Source organism: Hyperolius riggenbachi, chromosome 3 (genome assembly GCF_040937935.1).
Source record: "Hyperolius riggenbachi isolate aHypRig1 chromosome 3, aHypRig1.pri, whole genome shotgun sequence".
In the NCBI taxonomy this organism is placed as follows: Eukaryota; Metazoa; Chordata; class Amphibia; order Anura; family Hyperoliidae; genus Hyperolius; species Hyperolius riggenbachi.
This window is the reverse complement of record NC_090648.1, coordinates 200,384,968-200,403,141: the sequence shown is the minus strand read 5'-3', so window position 1 is coordinate 200,403,141 and position 18,174 is coordinate 200,384,968. Positions and strand designations below refer to the sequence as shown.

The window sequence follows — 18,174 nt, the reverse complement described above, 5'->3', positions numbered from 1 at the left end:
GCACTTGTTGCCATTTTTGTGCCCACTAGCTGAATTTTCTCCATGAAGATCACTTTCCTGGGATGTATATGGGGGTGCACCATGTTATATTACAGTTATCTAGATTGAAAAAAAAAAGACACTGCACCTCAGTCCAGAGGAAGTACAAGCTAAAAGGGCAGAAACTATCCCCCTCAAGGTATTATCTTTCCCCATCTGGCAATCATAGTCATGGATGCCATCATTTTTTCCTGTGGATGTTCCACATCTTTATGCAAACAGGATAAAGACGTTTATTTTCTGTGCACGCACGTTGTATTTACACATAGCAATCAATCCACTAGAGGTCACAGATAATCTCCTGCAGATCCACTGTTTTACGTCAAGATAAGGCATAATATGTAGACAATTGAGAACATTACAGCAGTATAGACTAATGTATGAGCATTACATCCAGATTTAACTAGTATTTGTACAGCAATAGAGTAAAGTTATATAATTAATATCAATATGAAAATATCTGTAGGAGTACGGTAGGAACAGATCAAGATATTCCACATCTTAACCACTCTTTCCTCCATGCGTAGTTTTGGCCTCTTGTCTTTGCCAAGTTTTTATATTGCCCTTGGATATATTTATATATGTTAATTGGGTCACTTCTAAGTCATCTCTTTCCAAGCTAAATAAGCCCAGTTTGTCTAACCTTTCTTAGTAACTGAAACTGTCAGTTAATTAAGTTACCCATTTTGGGCATGTTCTAACACTTCAATATCCTTCCTATAGTGTGGTGCCAAAAACTGTACTCCATGCGTCTCACAAGTGATTTATACAGAGGCAGTAGTATATTGGCAGCACATGGTTCTATTTCCCATTTTTTTGCATCTCACAACTTTGTTCTGTAGCCGCTGCTGCAGCTTGCTGTTGAGTTTGGTTGCTGAACTTATTATCAACCAGATTCCCAAGTTTGCCTGATGTTTCTAGCTGTACACATTTAGTTTATATGGTGCTATGTCATTAGTACAGCCAAGATGCATGACCTTACATTAATTAACATTAAATGTCATCTGCCATTTGCCTGCCCATATGGCCATGCTGTCACGATCCCTCTGTAGGATATCCCAATGCTGCTGAGTCTTGTTAATTCGACGTTTGTAGAATCTGCAAACAAGACAACATCACTTATTATTCCATCTACCAGTTCATTTTAAATAAAGTGAATTAGACCCAGTACTCTCCTTTGCCAAACCCTACTGCTAACAGTTTTCCATTATGATTATAATCCATTTGCCACTCTACGGCCTTTTGTTCTTTAAAGGGAACCCGAGGTTGAGGGATATGGAGGCTGCCGTATTTATTTCCTTGTAAACAGTACCAGTTGCCTGGAAGCCCTGTTGATCTTCCGGTATAAGTATTGTCTGAATCAAAACCCTGGAACAAATACCGGTATATGACTATTCTAGTAAAACCTGAGTCAGAGTATCTGATCTGCTGCATGCTTCATCAGGGTCTATGGCTAAAAGTATTAGAGACACAGGATCAAGAGAGGTGCTAGACAGTTAGTATTGTTTACAAGGAAATAAATGTGGCAGCCTCCAGATCTCTCTCACCTTGGGTTCCCTTTAAAAAGTTTTCTTTCCATGTACAACACGAAGAATCCACAGCACCACGTCAGTGATGTATAGCTCTTTTATTGTTTAAAATGACAAAGAGATAGCCATAACAGCGGCAGACGCTGTTTCGGACAAAGTCCTTCCTCAAGCAGGCCTGACACAATAAAAGAGCTATACATCACTGACGTGGTGCTGTGGATTCTTCGTGTTGTACATGGAAAGAAAACTTTTTAAAGGGAACCCAAGGTGAGAGAGATCTGGAGGCTGCCATATTTATTTCCTTGTAAACAATACTAATTGTCTAGCACCTCTCTTGATCCTGTGTCTCTAATACTTTTAGCCATAGACCCTGATGAAGCATGCAGCAGATCAGGTACTCTGACTCAGGTTTTACTAGAATAGTCATATATTTGTTCCAGGGTTTTGATTCAGACAATACTTATGCCGGAAGATCAACAGGGCTTCCAGGCAACTGGTACTGTTTACAAGGAAATAAATACGGCAGCCTCCATATCCCTCAACCTCGGGTTCCCTTTAAAAGGACAAAAGGCAGTAGAGTGGCAAATGGATTATAATCATAATGGAAAACTGTTAGCAGTAGGGTTTGGCAAAGGAGAGTACTGGGTCTAATTCACTTTATTTAAAATGAACTGGTAGATGGAATAATAAGTGATGTTGTCTTGTTTGCAGATTCTACAAACGTCGAATTAACAAGACTCAGCAGCATTGGGATATCCTACAGAGGGATCGTGACAGCATGGCCATATGGGCAGGCAAATGGCAGATGACATTTAATGTTAATTAATGTAAGGTCATGCATCTTGGCTGTACTAATGACATAGCACCATATAAACTAAATGTGTACAGCTAGAAACATCAGGCAAACTTGGGAATCTGGTTGATAATAAGTTCAGCAACCAAACTCAACAGCAAGCTGCAGCAGCGGCTACAAAACAAAGTTGTGAGATGCAAAACAAAATGGGAATAGAACCATGTGCTGCCAATATACTACTGCCTCTGTATAGATCACTTGCGAGGCGCATGGAGTACAGTTTTTGGCACCACACTATAGGAAGGATATTGAAGTGTTAGAACATGCCCAAAATGGGTAACTTAATTAACTGACAGTTTCAGTTACTAAGAAAGGTTAGACAAACTGGGCTTATTTAGTCAGGCCTGCTTGAGGAAGGACTTTGTCCGAAACAGCGTCTGCCGCTGTTATGGCTATCTCTTTGTCATTTTAAACAATAAAAGAGCTATACATCACTTACGTGGTGCTGTGGATTCTTCGTGTTGGACTTCGTTTGACTTATTGAGGGCTATTGGGTCTATCCACTCAAGCACACGTCTGTCCCCATTTGGGTGCTTGTCTATCTGGTTTCTACTCTTTCCATGTACACACATTTTCCCCTTATCTTTGCATCCTCAGTTTTTGCACCAGGAAACAGTGTCAAAAGTTTTTGCAAAGTTCAAGTGCATTACATACAGTACATTGCTTTCTTAATAATATGTGTTTTGAGTCCTATGGGAGAAAAAGGCTTTACAAGTGTTGTTGTTGTAATATGTACATTCACATTCAATACTTCTGAAAAGCTAAGCCACAACCTCAGCTTGTTTGTTAGAGCAAGATTTTTTAGCACCCAGTTTAATTATACTGTGTACACATGCCAGCTAGACAGGTGGCCGATAACAACCTCATCTGCCGAGAATGTGGTTTATGTACAGCAGCCCCCAAAGTCCACCAATGCCCTGGTCAGAGATCAACCAAGGGGATTGATTGCCCCACCCCCCATAGCAACAGAACACGTCTCTAGCCTGCAGGCTAGCGACGCGTCTGTATAGCTCCAGCCCCACATTGTCCCCTAACAGAGTTCAAATCCCTGCTGGGCAACATGCAGCTGATTCTGTTTAATGATTCTCATTGAACCTACATGTTATCTTGTTGATCATTAGCACTTACTTGCCATAATTGTTTTATCATGTGAAATTCTTAACTTAGTCCAGGTACAGTATATATTTTTAATGGCTTCTTACTTTATCTATAGAGGGGAGAGCAATGAGTCCTATTGTAAACCATGAAGTTACTATATGTTCTGTGGACGGTAAATCCTGTGACACACTGGGAATATGGAAGCATCTTCTGCATATTTAGTTACTCAAAAAACCCTGTACTACTGGATGATAAACATTTTTGTGCAGCTTTGCAGTGCAGTTTGAAGCTTTTTTGCTGCCAAATTGAAACCAGCAGGTGGAGATCCAAAAATTGAACATTTTTTTTGTTTAATATTTTGTTCAATTCTGCTTGAAAATTGTGAAAAGCATCTATTTTTAAACTATACAATGCATAAATTTAAAAAAAATCAAATGAAATAAACAAAGGTAAATGACTTAAGATTTTTGATTTAGGGCATTTATCCATCTGTGTATGTGTTTGGATGGCTGCCTAGAGTTCAACATTAAAGAGTAGAGCATAGTCAGTCATCCGTTAAATCAAATAAAAATACCACTTATTTTTACTGTAAGCCATTAGATCAGGAAAGGGTTACATTAAGGTCACCTAGATAAACCAGAAGTGACTTCTAAAATTGTTTTTGAGCTGCGTGGTTATGGCTTGTTTGTTATACTTGGTATTCTTTATTCTGGTCTGAATACTGAATAGAGATGTAACTGGGGTTAAGTGAGGATAAGGAATGGATGTAGACAGGAAACTGGAGGGGAAAGAAAAGGTAATAACATTTATATAGAGGTAAAATATACTGTATACAGATAATAGAAGGAACATTCAGAGACGTAGCATATTTATTTGCATAGTGTCACAAAGAGCTTGATATAGTGTTATTATAATAAGCTGCATGCTAATGTCGTTCTTCAAGTTATGTATAAACAGTTATTAGCAGTAGCAGTCTGTGTGGCCCCCGAGTGCAGCAGGCCCTTGTCCTGGTTGTCCTTAAGACAGTTTTGGCTAATCAGTTCTACTTTCTATTCTAGAAGTGGTTGTTCAGGGTGTTCAGAGGTAACCGAATCCTGCAATTGGCTAGCTTCAATGTAAACAACGGATTTGTCAAAATTACTGGTTAAATAAAGGCTTTCTTTATTTGATTTAGAGCAAGCCTGTGAGGGAAAAAAAGTAAAGTTAGATACCTCAGAGTATATGTACTTCTTGGACGGCACTCCTCACCTGCGTCCAGTCCTTCGTGCACGGTTAAGTCTGTGTGGCTCTGCAGACTATGATCTTCAATCAAATGAGATAACCAGCACTGAAGAATAAACAACACTTTGAAAATCTTGGGTGCTGGTTATCTCGTTTGATTGAAGATACTCACCTCAGATGCTTACCTTATCCACACCGCCATTGCTTGCTGGCACCCTTTTACTCGTTCGCAGCGGCACTGCCGCCTGTGTACAAGCATGGACACACTGCGCAGGTGCGGAAGCACAAATCTGCTCATGCACAGAGGAAAAGGCTGTGCATGAGCTGCTCAGTGCCATTGCGTAGGCCGTACTTGCGCCTGCGCAATGCAGCCGTGCTTATACACAGACTGGAGCCCAGCCACGGGAACATATTTGACAAGCTATTTTTGATTGCCTTGGCCACTCCTTTATTTACAATGTTTTGTATTTGCAGCGGATCACATGGTCCCCAACTTCCCACCGCTGACAACTTGATTTCTCGTCTTACCCCCATCATCCTTGATAGTAAAAACATGGCACCTGCCACTCATGTGCTAATCCCGTTGGTGTGTTTAATGTCACAGGAGGGTGAGACCAAATGCAGTCACAGCAGAAAACAATCCTCCTTAGTGAAATCCTGCTAATAGGGAAGTTTGGCTGCGGTGGGGATTCACATAACCCTGGACATGGTCTTTCAATTGATACTGAAGTGTAAGCAATCTGGTGATAAAAAAATCTATTCATAGAACTAAACCTAAATTGACTTACCGGGAATAACATTCTTATGGTGGTCTAAAGGTTTAAAAATCCAGGGTAAATATGTAATTGTCTTGTTGGCATGATTGGCAATTTAAAGATTATTTAGCTCCCATACAGAGTAATCATGACCTCTTCAGAAGAGTTTGCACAGATACACAAGTATTATGATCTCATCTCTAATTAGTTGTCAGGGAGAATTACCACGGCTGTGTAATGATCCGCTCAGCTGGATGCACTGACAGACAGCTGTTTGACCATTCCTCTAGTCTGTGGGCTGCAGGTCTCTGCAAGAGAGACCTGTCTTTCCATTACAAGTTTCTGGTCTGTTCTGCTGCTGAGGAATTTGCATACACTCGTTATGCAAATCCCCTACCTGCCTCCTTTGATGACTGGCAGTATAAAGAGCTATGTTTCCCAGAGTCCTTTGCTGGTCATAAGGGTTAGTCCTGTGGAACACTCTTGGAGTGTCAGCCTTGCTCTTTGTTTGAAGATTAGTCTAGAGTAATTCCTGGGACTGCACTAGGCAGGTTCCCTAGTGCAGTTAGGATTGCATATCTGTTTTGTTTGTCTGTTGCGATTGTCCTGTCCCAGCGGTGGGCGACAGGAGATCGTTCTGATCTTTGTTCTTGGAGTATAGCTGGAGCAGCGGTTGCTACCAGCTATCTCCTCTAATCTGTCTTGCCTGGAACGCACTCGCCTTGCGCTAGTGCTGTGGATCCTTCTGTTCTGTCTTTCTGGATCGCACTAGCCTCTTGCGCTAGTGCTGTGGATCCTATCTCTCACTTATTCCTGTTTTCGTGTATCTGTCTTGTCTGCTACGAACGCTTGCTGGAGGCTCGGTGAGGTAACCGTTAAGCAAGCGCTCGCATCCTGTGTTTCATGTTTGTCTGTCGGTGGTTAGTTAGGCGTGCTTGTCTCTGTTGTGCTTATCACGGGGAGACCGCGCATAAACGCGTGCTCTGTTGCGAATAAGTGCGGTGTTCGCGTTTAGCTAGCGTTAGTTATTTTCCTTATCTTCTCATTGTATGATTTGCTGTGCCTTTGCTACTCTCGTGCTCTGCCTTGCTGTAGCCTTGTGTCACCTCTGGCAATCGCCTCTCTCGCGAATGCGTTCCTACTTCACATCTGCTGTTGTGTATGCACCGTCGCGGGTTGGCGACTAGTTTGGTGCACACACATACAATCTGTCCCTGTGCTCATTCTCTTTCGCAATCGCTTCTCTTGCGATTGCGTTCTCACTTGGTTTCCTTTGTTGTGTGTCCGCCGTCGCAGGGTGGCGGCTAGATTGGTGGACATACATACATTCCTCATCTGTGCTTATTCAGTCTTGTGTCGCTGTTAGCAATCGCCATCTCTGGCGATTGCCTTCTCTCCTGTTCTTCATGGTTGTGTATGCACTGTCGCGGGTTGGCAACTAGATTGGTGCACACACATACCCTCTGTCGCTTTGCTCTCTCTCCTTCAGGGCTATCTTGCCCTTTGTTTCTTCCCTTCGTGCAATTCCTGTCTTGCGTCTGTGGCAGGGCAGAGGAGCTGTTCCTCTGCACTCCACAGCTCCACCTGCCGACAGGAATTTCCCTCTACAGGTGCATTGCACCTTTTGCTGGGTTCCCTCAAATTACACGCTTGTGGATGATTTCCGCAGTGTCAGCGCACGTCTTGTGCGCTGATCACGGAGAGAATTCCACAATCGTTACAGGCTGGTTTCTGGCTTTTGGCTTTATCGACTACAGAGAAATGTTGACCATGCACTTGTAGATGTGTGATAGATCCGGCAAATAATCAATATGGTCTTAATGTCAATCTCTTTCCACCACTTTGCTCCATTAGATATTAGAGAAGATTGCAGTAGAAAATATTGATCATACCAGCACCACAGCGGTTTTGGTATTGCAACACGTAGTAAAAAGCCATGAGAACTTTGCATGCTGCTGCCGCCGTCCGCGGCCCCTGCCACTCGTAATGAAATAAGGAATGGACATGTCAGATCATTGTTCATAAAAGAATAAAAAATGATCAAAAGCTCTAATCATGTATGTAATGTATAACCCTTGCTTATTAACCCTTACAGTGAAAGAAATGAAAATATGAAACTGGGCAAGTTCTAAGCATTACTAGTACTATACATACACATGCTTCTCTTATCACGTAATATGTGGTCAAATGGAGTAAAGTTCACCTGAAGTGACATCTATGCCATGCCGTATACCGGTACATCTACATAGAATTGTTTTGCTTGTGCTTATAGAGATGATCAATAAGATGCTTGTTAAAGAGACACTGAAGCAAAAAAATTATGATATAAAGAATTGGTTTTGTAGTATGGATAATTACTAGAACATCAGTAGCAAACAAAATATTTTCATATTTTTATTTTCAGTTATATAGTTGTTTTTTGTTTTTGTTTTTTTTTATAACATTGCATAATTTTCTAATATTTGCAGTTTACACACTACTTAGCATTCTAAATGATTTTACTGAGCAGGACAGTGAATTTTTGAGCTGTCCTCTGCAGAAAACAATACAGTGACAGACAGTTGAGATAATAAGCTTCAGAAGACAGAGCTCTCTGCGACTTTGAAAGTCGTGGAGTTCAGTGGCTTTTTTGCATAGATAACAACTGCAGTTTCTTAACATTATTAGACTTATGTCTCTGATCCTAATGTTTTATTTCTTAGCTGTGCTACACATACAAATCATTATATCATATTTTTTTTTCCACTTCCGTGTCTCTTTAAGTCCAAATTGTGTGCTAATGTAATGCAAATTGTAAGCAGCGTGGAATTGTGCAAATAGAAATCAGCATTTGATTGGCCCACTTCCAAGCAGGATACAGTATGCATTAACCAATCCCATGTTGGACTACATCTGACATTGGCCTTTTCCCTGCATAGATAAAATTTCAGACATAGACCAGCATAGATAAAATGGCTGCCGCTAATTGGCTCTATTGCCAGATTATATCCAGCACAGCATCAGTCTCTTAAGATTAAAGTGGAGGACTAAGGCCTGGTGCACACCAGAGGAGTTTTTCTGAGCGTTTTGAGTTTTTAAATCTGCTGCTAATGTTATCCTATGTGTCTGTGCACACTGGAGCAATGAGGTTTTGTAAAAAAAACCCATAGCATTACATTGGGAAGAGCTTTTAGAGGTTTCAAAAGCTCTTCCCAATGTAATGCTATGGGTTTTTTTACAAAACCTCATTGCTCCAGTGTGCACAGACACATAGGATAACATTAGCAGCAGATTTAAAAACTCAAAACGCTCAGAAAAACTCCTTTGGTGTGCACCAGGCCTAAGTCCCTATCCTCCGCCGCTGTGCCAAGTAATTTAAATATTACGGGGGCACATGTGGACCAATCACTAGGGGTGCTGTTGTCGGATCTAGTCCTGCACAGTGTCACCCTGTGTGGAAATAGTCCGACCCTCCCCCCATGTGCAAGGGGGTGGAGCTACAGCACCTACATTGGCACCAGCCCCTTCCCTTGATGCCAGGTTGATTTGCTCTAGTACAAGGAGGTGGAGATCCTCCAAACCTCTGCCATTGCACCACTCTTTAGATCACCTATGCAAATTTGCATGGAATTATTAGTCTAGTGCTGAGTGCCTCAAGCCCTGTGTGATCTCACACTGCTGTCTCCAGCTCACCTAACCTCAAGCAATTTGACCATATATCAGTATAGCACCATCGCTGTCTTGTAAACTACAATCACTATTTATTCTGTTATTTTCCTAAGTTATATCACACTTGGCTGCACTAATCATTCTTGTAAATGCAAGGACTCCTGAAAACAAATCTGCTAAACCCTTTTTCCTGTCAGCAGTAAAACAGCAAACTAAACATGATTTCCTACAAAAGCTCAGCTAATGAGGATCCCCAGTTGGGTTTATTTGTGAAAGAATAAAAAAAAACAGTTTTGCCATAATACCTTGCTGGAAAGGATTTGGAGTATTTTTCATGTTAATTCTCACGCTCACTATGGATGATCCAAGCTATGATCTAATGCTTTTAGGCAGGGAAAAAACAAATCGTCCATTGACTTTCTTTCACTGTCTAATGGCTTTTGATACAGTATAAAATAACATTCTATCGCCAGATTTTAAATGTTGTAGATTTTTTAATGGAAACGTGTTTCACTTTATTTTTGAAAGGTCCATTTTGGAAAGTGGATAATAAATTGGCAATTAGTATGTGAAGATATAAAGGGAAACTATTTCATACTTTTTTTTTTCATTCTCTCTTAGCACTGTATATACTCAAAATAAAGATAACTTTAAGTAATTTGTCAATCTAACATTTGAATCTCTTAATTTGGAAAATGTGAAGACTAAGTAAAAGATGCTACAGGAAGCAAGTATAGCAATGTTCCACCCATGATGACACATATAGCTATATGCCTCCCCCACTCTTTCTCCTTATAGAAAGTGTGGCCATGAACCTTCTTACAGTAAATCTAGTCACGCAATCCCCTTTCCCCTTATGAAGTAAAGCCATGTTATTATCTAATAACAAGGATGTACTCCATCCTGTTGCACCGTCTTTTCCCTTCTATGGACAGATCCACATAGGGAAGCACATTGGGACCACCTATAGCACCTGTTGAGTTGCACGTCTGCACCCCTTTCCTTGCAATAACCTTCCGGCGGGTTTCCCTGTGGTCATCTCAATGCACAGGGATCTTTTATGTGATGTCAAATGAGAGCCACCGGTGTATGGATGCAGAGGCAGGAAGGACCACTGGGACATGGAAATGTACACAAGGAATGGGGATGCACATCTGGGATGTAATGGGTAATTGCAATTGATCACAGAGTTGTTCAATTCTCCAACATCTCTGAAGGTGGAGCAGTAGTGGGTGACTATAAACTGACTGAAAAGTTATTATTTTAGTATTTATATAGCGCTGACATCTTCCACAGCACTGTACAGAATATATTGTTCTTCTCACTTAACTTTCCCTCAGAGCGGCCCACAATCTAATTCCTATCATAGTCATATGTCTAAGTATGTATCATAGTCTAAAACCAATTTAGGGGGAAGCCAATTAACTTATCTGTATGTTTTTGGGATGTAGGGGGAAACCAGCATGCCCGGGGGAAACCCACACAGACACGTGAGAACATACAAACTCTGTGCAGATAATAGCTTAGCTGGAATTCGAAGCATGGACCCAGCGCTGCAAGGCGAGAGTGCTAACCACTGTGTCACCGTGCTGCCCTACACAAAGTTGAGCATTTTGTGCTCCTTTTTAATAAACAAAATATGGTGACTCCATTATAAGTTTAATTCACCTGTTTTTAAAGTAAAACTAAGTCTAATAAACTTGATTTTAATTTTGCGTATATACTCGAGTATAAGCCGACAAGAGCATAAGCCAATGCCCCATATTTTCCCCTAAAATACAGGGCGAAATGATTGATCTGAGTAATAGCCTAGGTATCTCCAGTATAAGTTAGCCAGCCATAGATAGGTGCCCCAGGATATGTTAGCCAGCCATAGGTGCCCCAGTATAGGTTAGCCAGCCATAGGTGCCCCAGTATAAGTTAGCCAGCCATAGGTGTCCCAGTATAGGTTAACCAGCCATAGGTGTCCCAGTATAGGTAGCCAGGTGTAGATGTCCCCAGTATAGGTAACCAGCCATTGGTGCTTCTGTATAGGTAGGTTTTGTATGAGATTATATGAGTAGCTAGGAGGTTTCCATTATACATACCTGTCCACTTTAAATGGCCCCCTTTTTGGGCGGGCATGTGGGCGGTCCCTATACATGGATACCTCCATTTAGGTGTTTAAACTGCCATTTTAGCATTAGCTATGATTAAGGACTGACATAGTCTGAAACATGTCAGAGCTGCTTGATGCCTGATGATTTTCATATACCTGGATATGCCCATTAATAAAGGAGTCGATCTACTGATATGTGCAGACCTTTCCTTCTTTTCCAGTATAGGTAGCCAGGTGTAGATGTCCCCAGTATAGGTAGCCAGCCATAGGTGCTTCAGTATAGTTAGCCAGGTGTAGATGTCCCCAGTATAGGTAGCCAGGCATAGGGGTGTGCCTCATCCCCCCGCAGGCAGTTCTCTCTCCACTCCCCTCACATGCAGTACTCCCCTGCAAGCTGGAAGATAAGATAGGAGAGAGGAGCAACGGCACAGCGGGACTCGGACACGGGGGATACTTAGCTCCCGGGCAGCTCCAGGCAATGATCTCGTGCCGCCGGGCTCCTCTGTTTACATCACGGCTAGCAGGAAGTAGTGTGATTACTACTTCCTGTTAGCAGAAGGTGGCTTTGCAGTTCCAAATAGACTCGGTAAGCTGTCACTACAATGCACTGGCTGATATGGGGGAGGTGAGCAGAGGTCACGAGAGAGGTAATGTTTTGAAGGGGGTGGGAAGTTAAATCAGGAGAGAGGAGGGAGAATAGACAATGACACAAGTAAACAATTTATGAATCCTGACTACACTCTTTGGAAGAACAATGACACATGCAATAAGTGGCTGCCATGGAAACAGGATGGGGTTTTCTAACGCATTTCAATACTACAAAGAATGTTTTATTTGTTTGCATCATCAAGTAGATAACTGTGGGCACCGGAGTAAACCTAGACAGTTTAATGAGCAAGCTTCAGTATTAGATCTGAATAGTTATAATATTAATAATAATATTATTGAAAAAAATGCTCATTCAAATGTTTACTCTTGTGCCCTAAGTTATCTACTGTAAGATGCATGTAATTAACTGTTGTTGTGAGGCACAAGGTTGGTTAGACAAGTACCTTGTTTCCCACTGACCCACTTATGTGCAGAGGTCCTTTCCTTGTTTGTATATGTTCTATTTGTTTCTGCACCGTTGGAACATTAGGGACAAACTGGGCCTCAGTCTGCTCCTGGGCTTCTTAGGAGCAGCTATGTCTCAATTCAGCTGCACTCCTGGTAAGATGACAGGTATGTTTTGTAACTGAATTCTGACTGCAGTTTTTCTTAAATGGTTATGCTATGAGGTGAAAACCTGCATAATGAGGTTAAGACAAAGGCTATAGTATAGCAGCGTATGGTAAAAGTTAATGATATTTGTGGTGGGTTCAGTATCCCCCACGGTTATTAACCGATAAAAGTCTAAGCATGAACACAAGAGAGAAGGATCTCTTTGAAGAGGATCTCAAAACCTTGCAGCAACTGATGTCTACCCAAGATATCTCAGGGAGGGATAGTTTTGCTTGGATCAGAATCCAGGAATTGCTATGAAGTTTGATAAAGAAAGTAAACCTAAACATGAAAGGTTTTTAAAGTGTGCTTTTAGATGAGCTGACTGTCTACCAGTGTGATAGTTCTTGCGGCCATGAATTGTTGTTTGTAAAGAAGCTTGGACAAGCTAAAGCAGCCCATACACTCAGCCGATTTTCTGGCCGACCGATCGATCGATCGATCGATTGCAAATCGGTTGGCCAATCGACCGATCGGCGGCCGATTTCGATCGATTTCGATGGATTTCCATCGAACTTGCAGGGTGGAAAATTTAGGTCGATCTGATGAGATTGCTTATCAGTTTGCATTGGCCTTAATGGAAATCTGATGGCAAAAAAATGCCATCAGATCGAATTTCAATAGATTTCAAACTGAAATCTATTGGAATTCTATCCTGGTAAAAAATGTTCTAAAAACGCATCAGATAGATCATCAGATGCATTTCTTATCTATCTGCTGCCAATCTGACGAGTGTATGGGCACCTTAAGGGTGCCCATCAATGATACAATCTTGATCGTACAATCTTAACAAATCCATGTAGTAGAGGGGTAAACTGAATGTACTGTATATGTTTTGAACAGATACATTAGATAGACCCTTATATTACATAGAGGTGGCAAGATTGTACAGCCAAGATTGGATCATTAATGGGTACTCTTACTCTAAAGAAGATAGGGTTACTTGCTATGATTGTATGAAGAAGTGATTGAGCTCTGGCTGTGGACAGGGAAATCTTTACATTTTTTTATTTAACTTTTGAAAAAAAAAAATCTTTATTGATCATCAAATCAGCTGGCATAACATTGTTGTGCATTGGTATAGGGCGCCTTCTACTGTTCATCAAATATTTCCTGAAATCCCAAATGTGATGCTCCTCGAGGTGCTAGTGTAAGAAATCTGTTTTAATGTATTTATTCACTGCTGCTAAAAAAAAAGCCTTAGGGACTACAAATCTAGACAAACCTGGTCCCTGGCAAAATGGCTCAGGAGTTTAAACATACCAGACAAATAGAGAAATTCATATTTGAAACTCTGCAAAATAATAATTATATTCTAATGCTGGGAATACACGGCTCGATTCTGAGCTGATAAGATGGCTCGATAGATAATTTCCCACATGTCTGATCACTGTTCAATCATTTTGCCGCTCGATTTGTCATTGAAAAAAGATAAAAAAAAACAAGCAGAAGATAAGAGAATCAAGCGGGCAAAACGATCGGGCGTAGAATCGAGCGCCAGAATCGACCCGTGTATTCCCAGCATAAAAGTGTGAACACTGCAGTATCTGGGAGAGGATAACTTTAGTTTATTGATGAGGCGGACTATTGACCATCAGGATTCTCGATGAAGAGATGAGTATGCTGCTTAAAGAGGCCTGGACCTCTTGAGCAATGGTGGTGGGAACTATGTTCATGTACTAAAACAATCATCTTATATGATATCTTATATAATTCTTTCCAACAGGAAACCGCAGAGAAGAAAGCTCTTTGCCACTCTTATGTCAAAGACCTGGTGAATGAAGCAAATGACATCAGTATGAAAAATGAATCTCTGCAGAAGTTGTGGCCACAAATGTTCATTGAGATGGTCCGCGATGCGGTGATTGATGTCCGAGATAAGAACTCCTATATGAAACAATGCTTGCAGAGGATCTCTGAGCTCAAATAAGCACCCATTGGTACTTCAGACTACAACATTAATATGATTCTTTATTCTCGTTTACCTGCTTGCCCCTCTTTTTTATGTCCTTCATTTTCTACCTCCCTATAACAGGAAAATAACATTTTGTTAGACCCAACTCTACACTGGGACTAATTCTTGTTAAACAATAAGAAAGAATTGTTGCCAAGATCTTCAAATGTCTTCCACCACTGAATGTGTGGAAGGGTGCACTGCTAGCACTATATAGCTCATTTATCAAAGGAAGGCACTTTTCAATGTGTTTAGCTTTTTGAATCTATTTAAAAATAAAATAAATTCTTTTTTGTAATATAGACTTTGAATCTGTATTTGAGTATGCAATGTACCACCAGACCCTTTTCTAAATAGTGGAATAATGTAGTACTGTTTGAATGCACTTTGTGTCACCTTTGCCAAGATTTTCTCTTACTTGCTGTCGTAGTAACAAGCATGAGCTTGTTATCAGGAATTAAGGTGAAAGTTCTACAGTTGGACATATCCAATTTAATAAGTGTCACTTTGGTGTTTGCCAGTAAGGGTCACAATTTTGTAAAGCTTTGTGCCTGGTTGTAACTTTTAAAATTCTTGACCTATTTAATTCCCCAGGCAAGATAGCCTAAGGCACCCCCAATACCACCTGCTTGTACACTGTCACATTCCATAGAGGTGGGAGGACAAGCCAGTATCACCCCACCGTAGACATTTTAATAGCACTGTTCAAAGATTACACAACATGGGACCCTAGATTACTGGAATACTCTACTGAGCAGGAATACACTCCAGGGTATACCTGAACCACAAAAAAATGCTATGGGGACAATGGAAACCTGGGGTACACTACAGGGAATGCTGGAAACTGTAAATCTGGAATATGCTACATAAGGGCACTGGAAAGCTCAAATATACTGTACAGGAGACTGGAAATCAGAAATACACTACATGGGGCGCTGGCATACTCTACAGGGTGTCCCTGAAACACTGAGAAATGCCATAGGGACCCTGGAAATCTGAGGTACACTACAGGGGATACTGGAAAACTTGAATACACTATAGAGGAAACTACAGGGGTTACTGAAAAACCAGGATACACTGCAGGGGGCACTGGAAATCTGCAATACACTACAGGGGACACTGATAAGCCGGGATACATTATAGGGGGTCACTGGAAAGTTGGAGTACATCACAGTGGACACTAGAATATGATACTGCTGGGATACAGTATAGAGGGGATATTGGAATACTTGGGCACACTATGGAAAGGGGCATTAGAATGCTGAGAAAACTATGTGGGGTGAATTCTGACATTTTGGGGACAAACTATGTGGTCCAATAGGTGGCTGGATACACACGATGAGGGACATTTGAAAGTCCTCACAGAGACACGCATTGTACACATGCTGTCAAACAGACCTCTCCCAGCATACACAAACATGCAGCTCACACAATGTACATACACACACATACACACTCAACGTACACAGATGTCATATACACGCTGTACACTCACTGTAAACGGACAGACTGTGCACACACCATTATTCTCCCCAGAACTATATTTTAGCTGGGTGCAGTGAAGCTGTAGCTGGCTGATGGTAAAAAAGTAGATGTGGCCAACAGTGAATGTTGCTACATGTCACATTTTTAGTGTGCCAGTGCAGAGGTGGGTTATAATGAAATTGGGCCCTCAGCAAGGTACCAATTTCAGCTGCACACGGTAGCCTCCTAAGTTTTTATAAGTAAAGGAGTAGGGGAATGAGATCAGAGAAGGCTTTAGCCATGCCCCTGCACACTCACTGGACCCCAGGCACGTGTCTGGGTTGCCTTGCGGATTATCTGGCTTTGTGCCCCTGTTCCATTGATATAACCCAAAGGTGCAAAAAACATTTGTGTGGTGGCTGAAGGAAGTTACTCCAAAAGACTGGATGAAGAAGCCGCTGCACATGTGTCTCCATTCTCTCCACATGGCATCCCTGTCCAAATGTCTTCTGATTGGAACATGGCAATGTGCTGATATGGGGATCTGACCATCAATACTAGACCATCATCATATAGCGTATAAACAAACCACTGGGGCCACAGTAAACGCAGAATTCAAAGGAAGAATAATTGCTTTCACGTTTCTGATAATGATGATCACTTTGGTAGCTGCATATAAATAAAAGAAGTTACACTTTAAAGAATACCTAAGCTAAAAATGACAGAGCCTGTCATGACAGGCTCTATTCTAATGAAAACAGATGGGGTGTCACAGGGTTAACTACTTACCTGTTGTGTCATCCTCCCTTCAGACAGGTGATTGCTCTGCCTCCCTCAGAGAAAGGGCCCTGGCGATTTTTTTTTCAAAATCGCCACAGAGGCCCTGGCCACACCCACCTGTGTTTCTGTGGCCCGCACCCAACTTGGTAACAGCTGCCTTACTGTTGGCTGTCAAACTGCGGGCAAGCAGCGGCAACGTTGATGGAGGTTTCCGAAGAGCTTCGGCATTCTTTGGAAACATGGCTATGACTGCACTGCCAAGGAGGGGGCGGGGCGTCACCTGTGACCCGCAGACATCCGGACAGGTGAGTGTTTAAGCATGCAACAGCGCCCCCATCCATCCTCATTAAGACAGAGTCTGTCCTTTCTAGCTGAGGTACTCTGATTGCAGTGAGTTACTGCACTTAAATTACAATACTACCATTACGCTATAAGCATGTTATTGTACAGTACATAAAAAGTGAACCCTACATTTAAAATGAACCTAACCTTCAGTATGCCTGTCTGGTAATACCAAGTTAATACTGATGTCACCTGTAACAGAAACATACTGTATATATAAGACTACTTGAGCCTGAAGGAAAATGACTAACCAACTTAAGTTTAATCAAGAGATTTCTGTGGCGCCATAGCAACCCAGTACAAACTGGGGTTTCTAATAATTCATTCTGGCATAAGAGGAAAGCGTTCCCTACTTGTGAAATGATTACAATGTGCAGAAATGCAGTCCACAGGGAGCTTTTTACAACCTTTTAATGCTTACAGTGAAATGGAAATGTTTTCCTTTCTGTCCGTGACACCAAGTTTATTTACAACTATGAAAATATTTGTTTTTAGTCTGCACTCATTATAAAAGAAATTTTATTTTAATGAGGCTATTTTGTGCCTATTCTCTGTGTAAAATGACTGTCACATTGTTTTAATTCAGCCTTGAATTGTTCTGCATTTACGTGACCATTTGTTTTTGCTTTGCTAGGGAGTATAGCATGAACGTGGGAAAATGGCTTATTGTGAGTGTGTCAGCTTCTCAGGGTTAAGTGTCTCCAGAGGGTTGTTTGACATGTTGGTATGTATAGTAAGGTTTCTTCCATCTCTGGAATACCATACTTATCACATGATACTGGGGTTATCAGCGTACCTTGCAAGTGCCTATTTAAATGTCTGCAGAGTCTTCACTTATCATTTTCTTTCTCTTTCTCTGGTCAAGTTTTATCAAAATGTCCTCTGATATTAGGATACCTAATATCCACCAGTGTGAAAAGAAGTTCAGCTGCTAACCTTTGCCGTCACCCTTCAGATTACTGAAGCATATGTGTAGAAGTGCGGCTTAAATCTTTCACTGTCAAGTACCTGTATTACAAAGCATGAGCTTATACTGTACATATACAAAGTACTCCACAAGTGCAACGCAGAGATGTACTGGGCAGCATGGTGGCATAGTGGTTAACACACTCGCTTTGCAGCGATGGGTCCCC

The 18,174-nt window shown here is 41.4% G+C and overlaps 1 protein-coding gene across 1 annotated transcript in view; it reads left to right on the top strand.

The window, feature by feature from the left end:
* The window catches only part of LRRC49 (leucine rich repeat containing 49), a 168,296-nt gene extending 153,543 nt beyond the window's left edge, over positions 1–14,753 (top strand). Inside the window, exon 17 of the mRNA XM_068272533.1 lies at positions 14,228–14,753. Coding sequence (XP_068128634.1) covers positions 14,228–14,431 — 204 coding nt within the window. The 3' untranslated portion in view covers positions 14,432–14,753. The remainder of the gene's footprint in view (positions 1–14,227) is intronic.
* The last annotated feature ends 3,421 nt before the right edge of the window (positions 14,754–18,174 follow it).